We start from the raw sequence: 19939 nt of genomic DNA, 5'->3' as shown, positions 1-19939 counted from the left end.
GGCCTATCTCAGAGGCTGGCAGGTGGTAGTGGATCGGGTGTGTGGTCTTCTCACTCATCTCCCCCCAGCACCCCAACCTCTCCTTCTGCACTGGTGCCACACCAGCTTTTGTAAATCCAAGTCTGCTTAGATCTTTTGTTGCCTTCTATCCCGCAATCACATTCTGTCATTTTCTAGAGAAAAATCCAAATTCTTGCGTACGGGGGATAGTTTTTTACGATCTTATCTATTCAGCTCAGTATCTTAGCCCACCTCTAGCCTTGCCTACATCCTAAACTCCAGATGTCCAGAATCTGCAGCTGCACCTGGGGTTCTCCTTCCGGCCGTCCTCCCCACCTTGCACGCCCCAGCACATGCCTTTTTTTCTTCCAGGAGCACCCTTATCCCGAGTCCCCTGCCCAGTAGATTTCTACTTTTCCTACTACTGCCAGTTCACAAGTCGTCCTCTTTCTGAAACCTCGTGACCCTCTTCTCCCAATGTGGTCTGTGCTCTTCCTCTCACCTCACATGGCACCCTATGTCCTGTATTAGAAGCTCTTTAAAAACACCAGAATCTTATGACTTTATCACCAGCCCATTTCCCACTGCTTGGACAGTGATGGGCACCTAGTGTATGTGTGCTTACTAATCATACCAATTTTTATTCACTTTTCCTCTGCCTTCCCAAGTGCAGGACTTAAGTCTCTCATTGTCTGAACTGCCAGCACCTGGCAAGGAAACACCACACAACTAGATCTCTATAAAGATTAATGACTATTGAAGGAACCAGTACTATAACTTCCTCCAAACTTTCCCTGTCCCACTGATCCTGCAGGTAATGAAAGGTTATTTTCCTAATAAACCGAATTACCATGGTTCCTATCATCTATCCCACCTAGCTGACACTTTTACTGGCTTCCTATTACCTGTAGGATGAAGCCCATTTCCCTTGCTCACTGCGTTGTTTTTTTTTTTTTTAAAGATTTTATTTATTTATTTGAGAGAGAGAGCTTGAGCACCTGAGCATGGGACTAGGAGGAGGAGAAGCAGACTCCTCGCTGAGCAGGAAGCCTGATACAGAGCTCCATCTGATCCTGGGACTCTGGGATCATGACCTGAACTGCAGGCGACACTTAACCAACTGGGCAACCAAGGGGCCCCCTTGATTGGTTGGTTCTTTTGCAAAGAAATGCACTTTTCCTTGACCCTCACACACTTTCTCCTCCTATTTCACATCTCAACTTAGGCTTTCCCTGCCTACTCAAACTGTCTCTGCCTGAGTCTGTGACATTCACCTGATTAGTTTCTTAATATGCCCTTATTAGAGCTGAAATGACCTTCACAGGCTTTTTTATTTTTCCTAAGTGTTTTCCTATTGCCCCACCCCCCAACAAAGGGCCCTGGTTGGCTTTGTTCAATGCTGCATCCCCTGTCCTAGAGCAGTTCCTGGAACCAGAGGTTAGGTGTTGAGCAATTGTTCAGTGAAGGAAAGATTAAATGTGAAAATACTTCATGTTGGCATTCAAGTTTGTCACTGACTTGGCCCCACTCTACTTTCCCAGCCTTATCTCCAACCAATTTTCCATATGACACCTGTTTGTTATTTCCCAAATACTTCTCTTACGCTTCCTGATGGGGCCTTCTTTTTCTTCCTATTTAAATTCTCTTCATCTTTTATAGAAATTTCCTCTTTCATAATGCAATCTAAAGCGGTAAGCTCTTTAGCTGTATTATTTGTTTAATGTGGTAAATACCTTTCAATTTTCTCTGTCTTGTAATGGATTTTTTTGGAATGGAAATTAGTTTTTGGATTTTTTTGGAATGGAAATATGTTTTAAGTTATAACAAAAGATTAAAAATTCTTAGAAGGAAAAATTATCTATGCTAGGAGTTAATAAGATTCAGATCCTATCTTATCTCTTTTAAGAAAACTGCATGCCTTCTTCAAGTATACAAAGAGGTTTGCTTTCAGGTATAATTTGCAACATAATAGCTAAAAGGCTATATGTAAAATTCGTTAGTGACTGTTGGTCCTAGTAACAACTCAGATGTTCACTTTAATTGCAAATAATATTGGCCACTGAACATATTATGAAAAAGCAACCCAAAAGTAACTCAGCCAGTTTTTAACCCTGAGCCTAGTATAGTCCAATTGACTAAATAATTTGTCTTAAAATACAAACAAAAAATATATATAATAAACCACAAACATTTCTAGTGATAAGAACTATTAGGCAAAAACATGTGGGACTAAACATCAGAGCAGACAATACAACATATAACATGTAAATAAAAGAAACACGCCAACCTGGATACCAGCTTTGCAACATTAGCATCCTCTGCTGAATTCATGTCATCCCAGCAGGGTTTTCTATGACTTAGCCACAGGCTGACCTGAGGGACGCCATCACAGAGCTCTGGTTGTGGAACTCTATGAGCCTGAAGAGCTCCCTCACTCCTGGATTTGGGGATCTAGAAAATAAAATTTAAAAGAGAGAAAGACAGATTTAAAAATCTTTCAAATTAAGTTATTGAAGATAATTTACTCTAATTAGTAACCTAATGTATTAATAATATTCTAGAAAAATATCAACCTAGGTATAGAATTTAAAATACTTAGAAGAACTGTCATATGGCAAAAGGCACAGGGAAGGGGAGTAACCAATACTTTCAAGGGGAATGTTGAAACCATACACAGCCCATGTCCCTCTCCTGGATTCTGATACAAATCTTCCCCAGGATCACCCGCCCTCCCACCCCTTAGAATAACCATTCTGTGTAATGAGAGATTATGAGAGTATATCTGACTAGCATCCTGGAGTGAAGGAAAGAAAAAATAGAAAAAGGCAGGGGGAAAAGGGGGCTGAGAAACACTGAAATGAAGGATGCCATAGTCAGGAAGGCATCCAGAAATATTTACTACCAACAAGCAAAATATATACCAGTTTGCTAATAGTTCCTGTTGTAATCTTCTTTTATAAGGCAAAATATGGTGTAATACATTTTTAACTAAGGAAATAACTAGGAAAAACCCCACCTTTTTAGTTCTCTTATATCTCTGGAAGCATGGGTTGCACAGTACCAAACAAACACTGGTATACTGACTTCTCTTATCAGAAGTTTTGTCCTCTGTCCAACCCCAGAAATACCCTCATGCTTTTATATTAGATCAGAAGGAATGTGAATACAACCTATGTCCTTCTCCTAAAATTGTGTAAAAATCACATGAGTGTTTCAGGAAAGATTCAAACCCTTGGATCAGTTGTATTTGTTATACTGGACGCTTTTTCTCATGTCAAAGCTTTCTTTTTTAATTTTTTATTTATTTATTTTATTTTATTATTTATTTATAATATTTATTTTTTTATGTCGAAGCTTTCTTATGCTTGTCCTTGAACTGGATGGAATGTCATCTGTTCATCACAGGCTACTCACCAACTGCCCAAGACCAAACCAAATCTTAACTTCCTTAGAGGATGAGATAAGAATCCACTGCCCACAGAGCTTTTCTAATTAACCTCAGGTCTTAATGACCTTTCCGAACTTTGAATTCTTGTAATACACCACCACAGAATCTATGCTTGATTTCATGTCATCTGATACCTTCATCTTAGTTGTTTTATATTTCTAGGTTATATGGCCTCAACCAGAGGCCTGGAGACAGAGATTATAGTGTCATGTTCTTTCTCTTTCTCTCCTCTCCCTGTCCTTCTCTACTTCTTAAGGATATCATCATCATTATTTTTTTTGCACTTGATTTTTCAACATTATTTACTAATTTCTTTTTTGTTGTTGTTGTTGTTGTTTTTTAAAATTATTTATTTTTTTAAAATTTCTTTCCAGTGTTCCAGAATTCATTGTTTATGCACCGCATCCAGTGCTCCCTGTAATACATGCCCACCACCATGTTGGGTGAGCCTGGATATCATTATTGTTAATGTTTGAGCCATCAAGTCTAGCAAAGTTCTGAACCATTAATATTTATTGTCAGACAACACAGTTTGCCACTACAAGATATTCCCAAGATAGCGACTGACCAAGAAACTAGGATAACAGGCAATTTAAAAAAGAAATATAGGGAAAATTATAAGCATAGATATTCAATAAGCTCATATCTTTATGAGGATTACCTAAAAATAACTTTGAAAATAATTTAGCAAATAGTTACATTTAGTACAGAGCAAAGTAAACACTCAGTAAAAACTAGCTTTTATTAACATTGTTGTTATGTGAAATTTGCCCGAATCTGATGATTACTAATGAACGATTCCATTGCATTTCTCTGCAGAACTTTTATAAGTTCATGAAAATCAAGGATAGCAAGGCAAAATTTTTTTAAAAATATGAACTACAGAGTTCATTGAGATATTTGCCAAGATTATTTATGAAAGAAATATTAGGGCACCTGGTGGCTCAGTCAGTTGAGCATCCAACTCTTGATTTTGGCTGAGGTCATGATCTCAGGGTCTGGGATTAAGCCCTGCACTGGGCTCCACGCTCAGCAGGGAGTCTGCTGGAGAGTCTCTCTCTCCATCTGCCCCTCCCCCGACTTGTGTTCACTCTTTCTGTCTCTTGAATAAATCTTTTTTTAAAAAGAAATATTTAGATAAACAGCAAGAGGACATCTGAAAAGTACAAATATATACTGTTATGTATTTCATAAAGGGACTCTTTTTGCATGTGATTATTTTTCATAAGAGTAGACAGGAAAAATAAACACACCAAAAAAGCAGTGAGATTTCAAACTAATTAGCTAAAAAATTCTCATACCCAGACTTAATTCTCTCTTAATATTAAAACAAATACAAGAGCAGTTGTTTGGCAACATTTCATGGTGTTAAAATAAGGACACAGCATCTTAGGTGCAGTGATAATTTGGGGGTTCTAAATTCATTTCAGTAGTTTATGCAAAGGATAAATATATATATTTTTTCAGATTTTAATTATTTATTTGACAGAGACAGAGAGAAAGCCAGAGAGGGAACACAAGCAAGGGGAGTGGGTGAGGGAGAAGCAGACTTCCTGCCAAGCAGGGAGCCTGATGTGGGTCTCGATTCCAGGACCCTGGGATCATGACCTGAGTCGAAGGCAGACGCTGAACTGAATGAGCTTCCCATGTGCCCCACAAAGGAGAAATATTCTAAGTTAAAAGGTAATATGTGGCTGATTCCATTTTTGTCAGCTTATATTAAAGGAGACTACATAATGCAAATCACTTAAAATTCAGATACCAGAAACTACAACAGCTACGTACACAGAAAGTATATTTTTGTGATGATTTAATCTCTATAGAAATAAACAGGACTGTCATTAACCATAAACTTCAAAATATAAACTAATTATTAATAATATATACCAAAGAAGTACAAAGGACTAAACTTGTGCACAGAACATGAAAATACCACATGAAGTTTATGAGAGAACAAAATTGATAGAAAAGAGTAGTGCAGTAACTCTAGACTACTAGCACTATAGAGTATGTGTATGTGTATATATATATTTTTTTTCTTTTTTTTTTAAAGGAATGAATGTTTTTAAAGGGGATTAATGATATAGTCTTGAAGATGTACCTTGGAGGCTATACATTTTCATTGCATAAATTACTATAGGAAAACTAGAGTGATGAAATTTTAAAACCTGCTACCTTATTGATGTTATAAATTTTAGTACAAATGTATGAACTTTGAGAAAAGGAAGGAGGTCACTTTCTTTGCCTTAGCTGGAATTGAGCTTTTTAGAAACACATGATTTGAGCCTTGGCCTTATTGGGTAGGTAGAAGAGATAGTTTTATTTTTATGCTCTGAGTATCCATCTCAGATTGTGTCAAGTTCAGCGGTTGACTTTGAGATGGTACTCAGTACTCCTTTCATCATAACTCTCTGAGGAGGAGTAGGACCTCAGTCATCCAAGACAAAGGATACAAGAAGACATGCTATTACAGTTGTAGTTTAAAGCAGTGGTCCTTACCAGGAGCCAGTTTCTGGAGACATTTCTGGTTGTCATGCTGGGGGAGAGGGTGTATGCTACTGGAATCTAATAGGTAGAGGCCAGGATTGTGACTAACCCTCTTTAAATGCACAGGATAGCCTGCCATGAAAAAGAGTTATCTGGCCCAAAATGTTAGCAAAGCTGGACCTGAGAAACCCTGCTTCAGGAAATGTAAGAAGAAACCTGACTGATGTAACTCCTCTCTTTATATACTTTTCTTCTGGTTCCACCTTCCCATTTTTGCCATTGGCATGTTAAGAGGTAATGGGCCCAGATCAGCTTTAGGTTTAGTGGAAATGGGCCAAGGAGGTCACCTAGATTTGCTCTTTCTAATTAAGGGCTGTTCCTGATTCCATGAGGTTCAGCCAAACTCTGTGGGGCAGGGACTTCAAATAGCACTAAAAGTCTTACTCTGATAAATGGAGCTGATGTGCTTGGAGAGACCCACCTGCAGCCTCCCTCATGACATGTGGCTACAGTAAGCAAATGGCCAACAATCTGAGATGCTGACTGAGGTGCCAGCTTTCTCTTTCCACTGGAGATATGCATTTTTCACACCACACTTTGCTGCTCTATTTTAGTGATTTCTTCATGATAACTTTTGTTCTTTTTCCTTTTTTAAAAGATTTTATTTATTTGACAGAGAGAGACACAGTGAGAGAGGGAACACAAGCGGTGGGTGGGGGGCAGAGGGAGAGGGAGAGGCAGGCTTTCTGCTGAGCAGGGAGTGATCCCAAGACCTTGGAATCATGACCTGAGCTGAAGGCAGGCGCTTAATGACTGAGCCACCCAGGCACCCTAATAACTTTTGTTCTTGAAGGTGAAAACTATAACCCGCCACCCCCCTCCCCACTCCCGCCAACCACCTATAGAAGACATTTTGCTCAGAAGAATCTGCCACTGAGTTAAGGATCTAGGCACATGCTGTGTGATCTGTGCATTCCAGGGATTGTAAAAAGAGCACATTCCATGCATGTATTTGCAGGCACGGAACAGACTAACACAAGGAATCTGAGCTGCTCTGGAGTTTGAGACGCCATAGGAATAGAAACACAAGAGTAACTTTTGACAATGTAAAACTAGGAAATATTCTCTTAGGTTTTGCTGCTGTTACCGTTATAAAGATTTAGTGAACATTTCTCTGTGTTAAGCATGGTTCCAAGACTTGATTTACGTCAGTTAGTCCAGTTAGTTGTCACAGCAACCCAAAGAGGCAGAGACTATTATTATTACCATCTAACTAATGAGGAAATGGAAGCGTCAAGAATGTGAGTTATTTGTCCCATTGAGTGAGTGGCAGCGCTATAAACCCAGAGGGTCAGACCTCAGTACTTGTGCTTACCACTACTTTTTATATTTGGTTACATGTGAAACATTAGAATTGCAAGAAGAAAAGAAACTTTGGGATGAAAGTCACATTGCATCCTGTATTGCAAACCATTTTTTTCCCCTCCTCCTCCTCCTTCTTCTTCTTTTTTTTTTTTTTTGGCATTAGTAGTTAAAACTCTTTTTAAATTGAACCCTCTGGCATTTACTGAACCATTCTAGCAGTATAATCATAGGGGAAAAAATCAGATAGGAGGATAAAACTATATGAAAAATGTATTCATCATATTTTTTATGATAGGCCAAAAAATGTAAGCATTTTAGTCAAGTTACTATCATAGGTAATTATGGCACATCTATATGATGAAGGATCATTTAATCATTAAAATGTCTCTAAAGTTTGTAATGAGACTGAAAAAATTGTGTTATATAGTGTGAGCCTATTTAGCAAATAAAAACGCATAGTTACATGTCTCCAATAAAACTTAGGTCATCTCCATACTTAAAACATACATGAAAAAATTTCAAAGGCCAAAAAACAAATTCTGCCACAGTCAACACTATAGATGTTTTAATAGGATCTCATCTTTAAAAATTGAACAAGAAATCCAGCCACGGAAAAATACGTCTGTGAAACAAGGCTCTGATTTACCCTGATACACTGACGTGACTAACATTAAAAAATAATGTGCCTCAACTTAATATTTGTCCATATGAATCTGTCTGTGTGAGGGCACAATAGTAAGTCCTAAGTATGGGCCCTCTATGCCCCAGGCAAGTACAGAGTAGGAATTGTCTGCTCTGTAGGACTTGAAACAGAGGGATAGCAGGTGAAGCAGAAGGAGGAGAAGCTCAACTGACTGTCCAAGGACCTGTCCCTTGTCAAGCATAAAAAACTATTTTTTGGTCTTAAGAGTTATCCTAAGTACTGGTCAATTGCTAAACTTGCATTTCAAAATGACAAAAACTGTAAGTCTGTTCTTTTCATCATCGGGTACTTTGCTTTGAGAGGTGTTTGGAACCAGGCAGAAAATCACAATCAAGGCTCAAATGATGAAGGAAACTGTGATAGAAGGAATCCGGAAAGTTCATTTTTAACATTTAGACTTCCTAAAGAAAGGTTATTCAACTTCCTCATTTCCTTGATCACTTTCCTCCTCCACTTGTCATTTGTTTGGAGAGAGCAAAGCCTCTTGCCTTCCTTCATGGTCACTGAACTCACAAGCTTCTTAACAAGAAATAGTGACATAACAGAGTATGAGAAAAGAGGTGTTCAGCTCTGATTTTTTTTTTTAAAGACCTTTTTTGTTTAAAGAAAAAATTTTTTCTTTGATTTTGAAAAAAATCCTCTGAGAAAAGCCTGTGTTTTTAATACAAATGTCCAAGTTGGCTTTTTAATGGTGAGGTTTATTTACTAAATGGTTGCAATTCTCCTGATAATTTGATTAATCTATTATGTGTCGGCTACAGTGCTAACTGATGTTCCAGGCTGTTTTCTGAGAAAGTTATTAATATGCTTTAGGGAATTTGGGGGGTTTAGTTTCTTGTACATAACCTTTCCCTCCTTTTTTTTTTTTTGTGGAAAAAATGGGTCAGTGTTAAAGTTATAGCTAATTAAAATATCTTGATCTAAGCTCTAGAGTGAGTCTGTACTGTAGAATAAAATCAGTTTAACTTTGTGAGCAAAACTGTGTACAAAGAAACTGTACAATTTTTTTAAAAGTGTGCTGTGAAATAGATGAGATCAATTACAGGCCTGCAGTACAGCCCAAGCAAGAGCCCTTAGCACCTGGTTTTCCCCAACTGCTCCCTCCTCACCTCCTCTGCAGAAGTAAGTGCCATCACAGCAGAGACTTCTGTCTGCTTTGTTAATTGCTGGAGCCCTGACTCTTAGAACAGTGCTTGGCAAATAGCTGGCAACCACTAAATATCTGTGCAATCAATGAACAAATGAATGACCAAACTCAATGATTTCATCTACCTTCCTCCCAGAAACATGGAAATGTTGACAGATTATCAGGTGATACCATAAAGCCCATTAATTCCCCTCTGTAAGCAATACGCTTGTTTTAGCAGTTTCATTTATGTTCACTTTCAAAACTTGTAAGTTAATTTTAAAAGTAGCATTGGTATGGAAATGGGAAGAACAGGCAGGAAGCTTTTACTTGGACTACACGGCCCCATAGTAGAGCCATGTGTCCTGGGACATGGGCTCAAGGCAGCCTCACCTTAGAGAAGACACTCCCAGAGACACATGGCAGTAAGCTGAGGTCTCCTCACATCCACACAGGCCAACTACTGTTTTACAAAGTTACACATTCACATCCTTGATTTCAGGTCTTTTATCAGGAAAAAATTCAGGCAGAAAGTAACTACACAGAAGACTTTCATAAATTTTCCTTCTATTAGCAATATAAAAATTTGCTTAAAATTTTTTGTCATTTATTCTTAATGATCAAAACCAATGATCAATCAATGAGAACATTTATCATCCCATCCTAAATGCAATCTTTTGGCTTCATGTTCTTGCTAACTTAGAGGACAGGATCACGCAGGGTGATGGGACCTTAAAACAGGATATTCTGGAAGCTTATTCCAAAGGGAGATTATGGACACTAGAAGGAATGCCATGCAGGAGTGGTTCTTAGACCCAGGAGTGCACATCGGAATGTCCTCTGGAGATTTTAAAAAGTACACCTACCTAAATTCATCCTACCACCCCACTTCTCGTCTCAAGGAATATCTCTGAGATGGATGCTGGGCAGGTGTATTAAAAACCACCAAAACAAAACACCTTAGAACAATATGTGCTGCTGATGTGAAGTTTTTAAACTTGCCAAGCAGTAAATAGGGTTTTGAAAATAAACGTTAAGGCAAAAAAAGATGAACTTAAATGAACATTAACTGAATTGTTGATTATAGCTGGTCATATTAAGTTTCATGTTTATATATGAAAAATTAGATGGAAAATTAAGAAATTAGATGTTTATTTTAGTACCACTCAGTTTTGGGGATGCCTGGGTGGCTCAGTCAGTTAAGCATCTGCCTTTGGCTCAGGTTATGATCCCAGGGTTCTGGGATTGAGCCCCATATTGGGCTCCCTGCTCAGTGGGGAGCCTGCTTCTCCCTCTCTCTCTACCCCTTCCCCCAGCTTACTGTCTTGCTTTCTGACAAATAAATAAATAAAATCTTAAAAAAAAAAAAAAGAACTACTCAGTTTTTGAGCTGAAGAGAGGTCTACTCCAATTCCTTTATTACAAAAATGAAGTCCAGGGGCTCAGAGAACTAAAATGAGCTGCCCAAGATTGTACAGATAGTGGGCAAGTTGGCTCTTAAAACCTTTCTCTTGGCTGAAGTGACAGCGAAAAGTAAAGTAATAATGTATAAAATCCAGGGCAAACGGAATGATTAGTGGTAGTTTAAGGAGGCCACATGTCTGCTGTGGCCCAGAAGGTAAGCAGACGGCAACACCTTGGGCCAGGAGCACACTGCAACGGGGTGTGGAGTTGGAAGCTACCTCATAAAGTCTTGTTACCATCCCCAGCCTGATGTGAAGGTTTTGTTTATTTCAGAAAAATACATTTCTATCTTGTTTAAGTCAATGTTGTTTGGGGTTTATTTATATGCAAGGAAACCTAATCCAAACTGATGCAACATTTTGCTCAAATACTACTTTATCAGTAAAGCCTTCTTTTACATTATATAATAAAGAGCAGAATTCTCCCTTATGCTCTACTCCCCATTTCCTTGATTTTGCTTTCTTTATCTCCACTCCACATAATGCCATCTGACATACTGTGTGCTTATTTAAGTTTATTTGTTGTCTTTTCCCCCTAACCAGACATAAGTTCTATGAGGGCAGGAACCCTCATGGTTTTGTGTTACAAACATGGTGGGATGAAGGGATGGCAAGGGGAGGGCCAAGGAAGGGCACAGCCCACCTTAAAGGAAAACCCAACTGCTTAACTTTTATTGGGTCAAAATTTAGTCCCCTGGTGACACACTGCTGCCTGGGAAGTGAGGGAAAGTAGTTTTTTATCACTGTTACCCAGAAAAGGAAGGGAGGGAGAATAGCTCTTGGGAGGCCACTAGCAGTCTTCACCACAGACCTAAAAAAAAATAAAGAAGCATCTGAAAAGGATGTCTGGGGAGGAGCATTCCAGATAGAGAAAAGAGCAGAGCAAAGTCCTGAGATGAAACATGATTCTCAAGTCCGAAGAACAGCAAGGAGGTCACTGTGGCTGGAGCTGAACGAGTATGAACATTGGCAAGAGATGAAGTCCGTGATGTGACAGAGGGCCCAGACCATGTATACTTGTAGGCATTTTAAACACTTTTGTTTTTACCCAGAGCAAATAGAAAATTTTTGGAAGATGCTGAACATAAAAGTTAGCACATCTGACTTTCATTTTAAAAGGGTCTTTACTGCTGCATGGAGAAAAGACTGTAGAAGGGGCAGAGTGATGCAAGCAGACCAACTAGGTCTATGGAGATGCTTGTGGCTTTAATCCAGGAAGTGGGGAGAAGACTTTAGATTCTGGATATATCCTGAATGTGGCGGCAACAGGATTAGCTGATGCATTGGACATGGGGCAGGCAGGAGTCAAGGATGATGCCAAAGTTTTTGGTCTGAGCACTGAAAGGAAGAAACTGTCATCATGGAGTTAGAAAAGATAGCAGGAGGTACAGATTTTGTGGGTAAATCAGGAATATATAGCTTTAAACATGCTTAAAACTTTAATAACTGCGCATGCATAGCTTGAGATGCGCATAACATAGAGAGGTGGAAATGTCATATAGGGAGTTGAATATAGTGGCTGGAGATGAAAAGCTTCAACTAAAAATATAAGTTTGGGAGTCATCTATCAGTCATTGGTATTTAAAAACTAAGTAATTAGAAGAGGTCAACTAAGGAGTGAATCTAAATAGAGATGGGAAGAGATCAGACTACAAACTGATATCCCAATTATGCCGAGGTCAGAGAGAGAAGACCCAGAGAGACTGAGGAGTAGACAGTGAGGTAGAAGGAAAAGCTAAGAGAATGTCCTAAAAGGCAAGGGCAAAGACTTTCAGCAAGGAAGGGATGAATGCAGTTGCCATGTAACCCAGCAATTCTAAAACATGCATCTACATAAAGATTTGTACATGAATGTTCACAGCAGCATTGTTTGTTATCGTCAAAAAGTGGAAACAATCCATACATCCATCAACTGATGTACAGATAAGCAAATCATGTCTGTCTGTAAAATGGAATACTATTCAGTTATAAAAAGGAATGAAGTACTGATGCATGCTATAACATAGATGAATCTCAAAAATATTATGCTAGGTAAAAGAAAGCAGACATAAAAGGATACGTTATTCCATTTACATGAGATGTTGAGAATGCACAAATTTACAGGACAGAAGAGCTCAGTGGCTGGCAGGAATGAGCAATGAGAAGTGACTGCAGACGGGTACAGGGTTTGTGTTTGGGAGCGATGAAATGTTCTGGAATTAAATGGTGTAGACAGTTGCACAACTCTGTAAATAGAGTAAAAATTACTAAACTCTAATTTTAAAGGTTAATTTTATGGTATATAAATTATATCTTAGTAAACTGTTATTTAAAAAAGGAAGGCATGATCAATGCTTCAAATGCTCCTGACAGGGTGAAGAGGATAAAAATTGAGAACTGATCCCTGAATCTGGCCATGTGGTGTCACCTGACAAGAGCTGCTTCATTCCATAGTGGGATTGATTAGAGGTCCAGGAAAAAATAGAGAAGAGGAAGTGAAAACAGCAAGCTTATATAGTTTCTTTCAAGGAGTTTTGTTGGAAGGAAATGGGTGATTGCTAAAGGCAGCTGTGGAGAGTCAAGGGAGAGGGTTTCTTTTTTTTTAAATAAGAAATATTACAGCATATTTCTATGCTAATGGGAATGATTCAGTAGACAGATGAAAAACTGATGACCCAGCAGAGGGAGGAGAGGAATCAGGGAGCAGAGTGCTGGGAAGGGTGTGAAGGTATGGGCTCTGATTCACAGTGGAGTGCTGATCTTGCACAGGAGCAAGCTTGGCACACTATTGTAACTAGAAGAAAGGAGAGAACATGGCATGGGGGCAGGTACAGAGTGGATGTGAAGATGGGAACAGGTGGATATTCTCTCTTCATTTTCTCTGTGAAATAGAAAGTAAGGTCATTATCTGAGATTGAAGGGTGAAAAGGGGAATGCTAGAGGTTAAAGACCAAGGAGGAAGTAGAAAACAGTTGTCTAAAAGAGAGGAAAAGTGGAAGACTGGAGGGTGTGGCAGTACTGCCAGCAATGAGGGCTGACCTGAAGTTGGTACTCATGTACTTAAAGTGAGACCTCAAACCTAAAGCTAGTAGAGGGAAGAAAATGACAAAGATGAGGGTGGAAATAAATGAAACAGACTAAAAAATAATAGAATAGGTCAATGAAACTAAGAGCTAGTTTTTGAAAAGATAAACAAAATAGACAACTTTTTATTTATTTATTTTTTAAGATTTTATTTATTTGACAGAGAGAGAGAGGGAAAAGAGAGAGAGAGCAAGAGAGGGAATACAAGCAGGGGGAGTGGGAGAAGGAGAAGCAGGCTTCCTGCTGGGCAGGGAGCATGATGTGGAGGTCGATCCCAGGATCCCAGGATCATGACCTGAGCTGAAGGCAAATGCTTAATGACTGAGTCACCCAGGTGCCCCGACAACTTTGTATTTCCCCTATAAACCTATGGGATAAATAAATCATAGTTATTTGCATTGGTAAGGTTTGTAAACCAACAATAAGGATAAAATATAAACTAGAATATTTGGAAAAAATAGGATTACTATACATATGAATTCTGCCTGCATGATTTGAATAATAAAGATGGTTAATAAATAGTAAAACACACACACACACACACACACACACACACACACACCCCAGACAACTTTTAGCTAAACTCACAAAGGAAAAAAAGAGGACTTAAGATTAGAAATGAGAAAACATATTACAACTGAAATACAAAGGATCATAAGAGTCTACAAAGAACAATTACCTGCTAAATAAACTGGACAAGCCAGAAGGAACATAGATTCCTAAAAACATACAACTTACTAAGAATCATGAAGAAATGGAAAATCTGAATAGACCGATTGCTAATAAGGAGTAAAGATTGAATAAGTAATCAAAATCCTCCCAATAAACAAAAGTCCAGGAGCAGATGGGTTCACTGGTAGATTCTACTAAATGTTTAAAAAAGAATTAATATAAATCCTTCCCCCCCAAAACAGGAGGAGAAAATATTTCCAAACTCATTTTATAAGTCCAGAAAGCCCTGATACCAAAACCAGACATGGATATTACAAGAAAAGAAAATTACAAGTCAATATTCCTGATGAACATAGATGCCAAATATTCTTAACAAAATATTAGCAACCTGAATTCAATTATAAATTAAAAAGATTATACATACTGCTTAGGTGAGATTCCAGGAATGCTTCATGGTTCAACATCACCAAATCAATGTGATACATCATATTAACAAAATGAAAGATAAAAAAATCATGTGATCATCTCAATAGAAAGAAAAAGTATTTGAGAAAATTCAACATAGATTGAAAACTCTCAAAAAACATTCCTAAACATAATAAAAGCTATACATGATAAGTCCACAACTTAACATCATACTCAATAGTGAAAAGTTAAAAGATTTTCCTGTAAGATCAATAACAAGAAAAGGATGTCCACTCTTGCCACTTTTATTCAATGTAGTGCTGGAAGTCCTACCTAGAACACTTAAGCAAGAAAAAGAAATAAACAGCATCTAAGTCAGAAAGGAAGAAATAAAATAGTCTTTGTAGGGGACATAATCTTATATATAGAGAACCCTAAGACTACACCAAAAAAAGTGTTAGAATAAATTAGTTCAGTTAAACTGTAGGATACAAGATCAATATATAAAAATTAATTGTATTTCTATATACTAATAATGAACCATCAGAAAGAGAAACTAATATATTAATAAATGTATCAAAAAGATTAAAATACCTAGGAATAAACTTAACTAAAGAGTTGAAAGACCTGTATACTGAAAACTAAGACACTGAGGAAAGATAGTGATGATGACACAAATAAGTGGAAAGATAATCTGTGTTCATGCACTGGAAGACTCAACATTGCTAAAATGTCCATACTACCCAAAGCAATCTACAGATTCAATACGATCCCTAACAAAATTTCAATGACATTTGTCACAGAAATAGAACAAATAATCCTAATATATGTATGGAACTACAAAGCCCCTCATATAGCCAAAGCAATTTTGAGAAAGAATAAATCTGGAGGTATCACATATCCTGACTGAAAACTAAATTACAAGGCTATAGTAAACAAAACAGTATGGTAATGGTATAAAAACAGACATATAGATCAATGGAACAGAATAGAGAGCCCAGAAATGAACACACACATAGATGGTCAATTTATTTATGACAGAGGAATCAGAAATATACAATGGGGAAAGGACAATCTCTTCAAATAAATGGTGTTGGGAAAACTGGACAGCCACATGCAAAAGAATGAAAATAACCCTCTTAGACCACACACAAAAGTCAACTTAAGACATATTAAAGACTTAAATATAATAGCTGACACCATAAACTAGAAGAAAACAGTGGTAAGCTCTTTGTTACCAGTCTTGACAATAATTTATTGGATTTGACACCAATAGCAAAAGCAAAAATGAACCAGTAGAACTATATCAAACTAAAAAGCTCCTATACAGAAAATTAAAAAAAAAAACAAAACAAAAAGCAACATAAGAAATGGGAGAATTGCAAATCATCTTTCTGATAAGGGGTTAATTGCAAAATATATGAAAAGCTCAATAGCCAAAAAAAAAAAAATAAATAAATAAATCCTATTTAAAAATGGGCAAAGAATCTGAATAGACATTTTCCCAAAGACATACAGATGGCCAAGAGGTACATGAAAAGATGCTCAACATCTCTAATCATCAGGGAAATGCAAATTAAAATCAGAATGAGAAATTGCTTTATACCTGTCAGAATGTTTAAAATAAAAAACACGAAGAAATAAGTGTTGGAGACAATGTGGAGAAAAGGGAACTTTTGTGCACTGTTGGTGGCTGCTTAAATTGGCATAGCCACTATGAAAAACAGTACTTTTTGTTTCCTCCAAAAGTTAAAAACAGAAATACCATATAAGCCAAGAATTTCATTCCTGGGTATTTATCTGAAGCAAGCAAAATCACTAACTTAAAAAGATATCTGCACTTCCATATTCACTGCAGCATTATTTACAACAGCCAAGACATGGAAACAACTTAAATGTCCATTGAAAGATGAATGGATAATTTGGTATGTATATATGCCATGGAATATTACTCAGCCACAAAAAAGGGAAGTTCTGCCATTTGAGCCAACATGGATGGACCTTGAGGGCATTATGCTAATGGAGTATAAGTCAAGTATAAACTTGTCAAGTATAAACAAGTACTATATGATGTCACTTAAATGTAAAATCTAAAAAAAATAAACTCCTAGATATAAAGAATAGTTTGGTGGTTGCCAGAGACAGTGGGTTGGAGGGCAGCCAAAATGGATAAAGGTGGTCAAAAGAAACTTCCACAGATATATGATAAATAAGTCCTGGGGTGTAATGCACAGCACAGTGACTATAGTTAACAATACTGTGGCAGGAATAAGGAAGGGGTTAGGGAAAAAACAGTGATTTCCCATGTCATCCCTTGACTAGAACTTCCAAATATCTGCAGAGTCTCAAGGGTACACTAAGGGTACACAAACACGGAACCTAGCTTACCCTAGCTATCAGCCAGGACTGGGAGATCTGTGCTCCTCTACACAACTGATGATTTTAAGAAATCATTCAGCTAGCGGGAGGAGAGACAAGATGGTGGAGGAGTATTGACTGAAATGACATTAGGTCGCAGAAGTTCAGCTAGATAGTTATCAAACCATTCCAAATACCTACAAACTCAACAGGAGATAGAAGAGAAGAAGATCAGTGATTCAGAAAAATCGACCACTTTCTGAAAGGTAGGATGTGTGGAGAAGTAAATTGGAAACCACAGGAAGATAGACCACAGGGGGAGGGGCCGGCTTCCAGCAAACAGTGGAGCAATGGAACACAAAATCAGAACTTTTAGAAGTCTGCTCCACTGAGCGATATCACTCAAGAGGCTAAGCGGGGGTGAAGCCCTCACAGGGACAGTGTGGTCTCAGGACCTGCAGAGTCACTGAAAGATTGGAGGTGTCTGAGTGTGGCAAAATTCCCAGATATCGGAGCAGGGAAGCCAACTACAGAGACAGAGTCAAGGAGTGAGCTCTCAGCTTGGGGTTACCTTCAACCGTGATCCTTGGCACAGTCAGGCCACTGCTCTTCGAGCAGGGATCCCACAAGTGGCAGATCCAGGGAGATTCACCTTCCTCCTCTGGAGGCAGGAATCTGCTGGGTTTGGAGACTCCAAACGGGGTTGTGTGCCAGAGACAGAAACACTTGGTCACAGGCCAGGTGAGCCCAGAGTGCACTGGAGACCAGGGAGATGGGAGTGATTGACCCCTTCTCTCTGAGGGCACACTGAGGAATGAGGCCCCCAGCTCTTGGCTCCTCCGGGCTGGAGATTGGGAGGCTGCCATTCTCAGTCCCGTCCTCTGAGCTCTAAGGAAAGCATTCAGGAAACAAAAACTCCCGAGAGCGAACTCCAGCAAATTTCTTAGCCTGGCCCCTGGCAGGGGTGGTGCAATTCTGCCTCGGGAAAAGACATTTGAGAATCACTACAACAGGACCCTCCCTGAGACAATCAGCAAGAACATCCAGCCAAGACCAAGCAAACTGATCAAGGAGAACAGTGGAACTCTAGAGCTAGGGGAAAGCAGTGCATTGAATTCATGACTTTCTCCCCATGATCCTTTAGTATTGCAAACTTAAATTAAATTTTTTTAATTTTATGTTTTCTTATTCTAATTTTTTTTAACTTTTCCTCTTTCCTCTTTAACGTTTTTTAACTAGTTTATCTTAACAATACCTTTCCAAAAAAATCTTTTAAAACATTCATTATTATAGTCATATTTTATCCTTCATTGTATTTCACCTTATTTTTTGTATATATATATATATATATAGGGTTTTCTTTTTTCTAAAAAATTTTGGGACCCAATTTCTTCTAATAAATCAAAATATACTCTAAATCTAGCACAGGGCTTTGATCTAGTCTCCACCCTGAGCACATTCTCTCCCTTTTTCTTTTCCTTCTTTTTCCAACAAATTTATCTCATCAATTCCTTTTTTAGAATTTTAAAAAATTTTTACAGTCCTATTTCATCCTTTCATTGTATTTACCCTTATTATTGTATATAAGTTTTTCTTTCTTTAAAATTTTGGGAGGTAGTTTCTTCTAAGAAATCAAAACACACCCAAAATCAAGTGGGTGGCTCTGTTTTACTCACAAGTCTAAAAAAAAAAAAAAAAAAAATTACATATATTTATGTTTGTGTGTGTGTGTGTGTTTTAGTTTCTTTTTACCTCTTTTCTTCTCCCCCCAGTTTGGGGTCTCTTCTGATTTGGTTAGCGTACATTTTTCTGGGGACGTTGGTACCCTTTTAGTATTTTATTCTCTCGTTCATCTATTCTTTTTTTTTTTTTTAAGAGTTTACTTATTTATTTGACAAACAGGATTACAAGTAGGCAGAGAGGCAGGCAGAGAGAGAGAGGGAAGCAGTCTCCCTGCCGAGCAGAGAGTCCGACATGGCGCTTGACCTAGGAACCTGGGACCATGACCTGAGCCGAAGACAGAGGCTTTAATCCACTGAGCCACTTAGGAGCCCCATCATTCATATAGTCTCATCTGGGAAAATGACAAGGCAGAAAAACTCACCACAAAAAAAAAAAAAAAAAAAAAGAACAAGAGGCAGTACAGATGGCTAGGGACCTAATCAATATGGACTTTGGTAATATGTCAGATCTAGAGTTCAGAATGATGATTCTCAAGGTGCTAGCTGGGCTCGAAAAAGGCATGGATTTTAGAGAAACCCTGTCTGGAGAAATAAAAGCCCTTTCTGGAGAAATAAAAGAACTAAAATCTAACCAAATTGAAATCATAAAAGGTATTAATGAGGTGCAATCAAGAATGGAGGCTCTTACTGCTAGGATAAATGAGGCAGAAGAGAGAATTAGTGATATAGAAGTGATATAGACCAAATAACAGGGAATAAAGAAGTTGAATGAAAGAGAGACAAACAACTACTGGACCATGAGGGCAGAATTTGAGAGATAAGTGATACCATAAGACAAAACAATATTAAAATAATTGGGATTCCAGAAGAAGAAAAAAGAGAATGGCAGAAGGTATACTGGAACAAATTATAATAGACAATTTCCCTAATATGGCAAAGGGAACAAGCATCAAAATCCAGGGGGCACAGAGAATCCCCCTCCAAATAATAAAAATAGGTCCACACCCCATCATCTAATAGTAAAACTTACAAGTCTCAGTGACAAAGAGAAAATCCTGAAAGCAGCTCAGGACAAGAAGTCTGTAATATACAATGGTAAAAATATTAGACTGGCAGCAGACTTATCCACAGAGACCTGGGAGGCCAGAAAGAACTGGCATGATATAT

The 19939-nt window shown here is 38.1% G+C and overlaps 1 protein-coding gene across 4 annotated transcripts in view; it reads right to left on the bottom strand.

The window, feature by feature from the left end:
• Nucleotides 1–19939, bottom strand: part of FAM13A (family with sequence similarity 13 member A) — a 359485-nt gene that overhangs the window by 128534 nt on the left and 211012 nt on the right. For all 4 annotated transcript variants that reach the window (XM_032861787.1, XM_032861771.1, XM_032861777.1 and 1 more), the window contains exon 7: nucleotides 2288–2451. In XM_032861787.1, coding sequence (XP_032717678.1) covers nucleotides 2288–2451 — 164 coding nt within the window. The remainder of the gene's footprint in view (nucleotides 1–2287; nucleotides 2452–19939) is intronic.

This window comes from Lontra canadensis, unplaced genomic scaffold (genome assembly GCF_010015895.1).
Source record: "Lontra canadensis isolate GAN:19392208 unplaced genomic scaffold, GSC_riverotter_1.0 scaffold1, whole genome shotgun sequence".
Taxonomy (NCBI): domain Eukaryota; kingdom Metazoa; phylum Chordata; class Mammalia; order Carnivora; family Mustelidae; genus Lontra; species Lontra canadensis.
Note: the sequence above shows the minus strand (reverse complement) of the source record. Positions and strands in the feature narration are given on the sequence as shown.